The sequence below is a fragment of the Poecilia formosa genome, unplaced genomic scaffold, assembly GCF_000485575.1.
Source record: "Poecilia formosa unplaced genomic scaffold, Poecilia_formosa-5.1.2 Scaffold294, whole genome shotgun sequence".
NCBI lineage: Eukaryota > Metazoa > Chordata > Actinopteri > Cyprinodontiformes > Poeciliidae > Poecilia > Poecilia formosa.
This window is the reverse complement of record NW_006800233.1, coordinates 117,915-119,743: the sequence shown is the minus strand read 5'-3', so window position 1 is coordinate 119,743 and position 1,829 is coordinate 117,915. Positions and strand designations below refer to the sequence as shown.

At 44.9% G+C, this 1,829-nt stretch overlaps 1 protein-coding gene across 1 annotated transcript; it reads right to left on the bottom strand.

Moving 5' to 3' along the window:
* Positions 1-307: 307 nt before the first annotated feature.
* On the bottom strand, positions 308-1,383 carry LOC103151830 (E3 ubiquitin/ISG15 ligase TRIM25). The gene has a single exon (XM_007572067.2). The coding sequence runs from the start codon at positions 1,381-1,383 to the stop codon at positions 388-390; it is 996 nt and encodes a 331-aa protein (XP_007572129.2). The 3' UTR covers positions 308-387.
* Positions 1,384-1,829: the final 446 nt, after the last annotated feature.

Here is a 1,829-nt window from a genome sequence, read left to right as displayed (position 1 = left end):
TTAATTGGGTTAAATTGTATTGTTTTGTGAAACTTTATTTTGTAATAAATCATTTTTACTTTACACTTTCGCTCTAGACACATTTTATGTTACCGCCCCTGGACCCCTAGACCTTGGGGGCGTAACACTGGATGATCAGGATAAAATTGCAATTTTGTAATTTTTGTGTCTTTTCTGTTTCCCTCAGATAATAACAGATAACTGTTTGCCGTCTTTGGATCAAGAGTGATTCTTTTTGAATATTTGAAGAAGTCAGTTCTGGTCTTTGGTTTTGGTTCTGACAGTAGAACATCCACCTCATAGATCGTCAGTTTGATGTTTGTCCATGAGTCTCTCATGACTTCCTGTAGTTTCTCTCTGAGCTCTGACACAGCTGCTGTAATGTCCTCAGTGTCTCAGAGGACAGACATTGATGCTGGATGAGCATGTAGACTCACTGAGTGCTGGCAGTGAGGGGTATCTGAAGAGAAACTGGTTGTGATCCTCTGTGTGTGAGAGCTGCTCCAGCTCAGCGTCTTTCCTCTTCAGCTCAGTGATCTCCTGCTCCAGCTTCTCCTGGAGACCTTTGACTTGACTCACTTCAGTTTCCTGCTGGGATCTGATCTGCTGCTTCACCTCAGAGCTTCTTTTCTGGAAGAGATGGATCAACTCGGTGAAGATCTTCTCACTGTCCTGCACTGTTTTATCAGCAGAGACATTGATGGCCTCCACCTCCTGTTGAAGCAGCTTCACATCTTTCTCTCTGTCCTGGATTCTCTTCTGGATTTGTTGTCGACTCACCTGGAGCTCCTTCTGTTTCTCATCTCTTTCTGCTGCAGCTGGGACTGTTTCATGGCCTTTATGCTCATCCATAGTGCAGAGATAACAGATACACTGCTGATCTGTACGACAGAAAATCTTCATCACCTCATCATGACGAGAGCAGATGTTCTGCTGAAGATTCTCAGAGGGATCCACCAGCTTGTGTTTCTTTAAAACAGGAACATTGTAGTGAGGTTGGAGATGATTCTCACAGTAAGAAACCAGACAAACCAGACAGGACTTTGTAGCTTTCATCTTCCTCCCAGTGCAGACACCACAGGCCACATCTCCAGGTCCAGCATAGCAGTGGTCAGCTGGAGCAGCTTTGGCTCTACTTTTCTTCAGGTCCTCCATTAACTCTGCTAACAGGGTGTTTTTCTTCAAGACAGGCCTCTGTCTGAAGGTCTCTCTACATTGAGGGCAGCTGTAGGTTCCTTTCTGGTCCTCTCCATCCCAGAAGTATTTAATACAGTTCATACAGTAGCTGTGTCCACAGGCTGTAGTCACCGGATCCTTCAGTAGATCCAAGCAGATGGAACAAGAGAATCTTTCACGGTCCGTCTGAACTCCTTTCTGCGCCATTTCTTCTCTCAGTGAGAATGACTGTGAGTTTCACTTCCTCATAAATGAAACTGAATTCTGCTCTAAATGTGACATGATACTGCAGGGAATGGAGGCCTGACAGCTGTTAGATCAACTACTGATCTGAAGGGAGGGAACAAAGAAATGTGTTGACAAGGAGCCACAGCTGGTAACTCCTCCTAGGAGGAGTTACCAGGAGGAGTTCAGACTGACCGTCAGGAGGAATAACTCCTAGGAGTAACTCCTAGGAGTTACTCCTCCTGGTAACTCCTAGGAGGAGTTACCAGGAGGAGTTATATATCAGACTGGTGAGTTCAGAAAGAGCTTTGTGGTGTGTGCGTGTCTCTGCATGTCTGTGCATTTGTACTTGTTTAGCTATTGTTGTGAGGACATTTTCTTGACAAATAACCAACACTATTAGGACATTTGTCGCTGTGAACACACTC

Coding starts and splice junctions, on each gene's coding strand:
- LOC103151830 (XM_007572067.2), bottom strand. CDS start 1,383: ATGGCGCAGAAAGGAGTTCAGACGGACCGTGAAAGATTCTCTTGTTCC.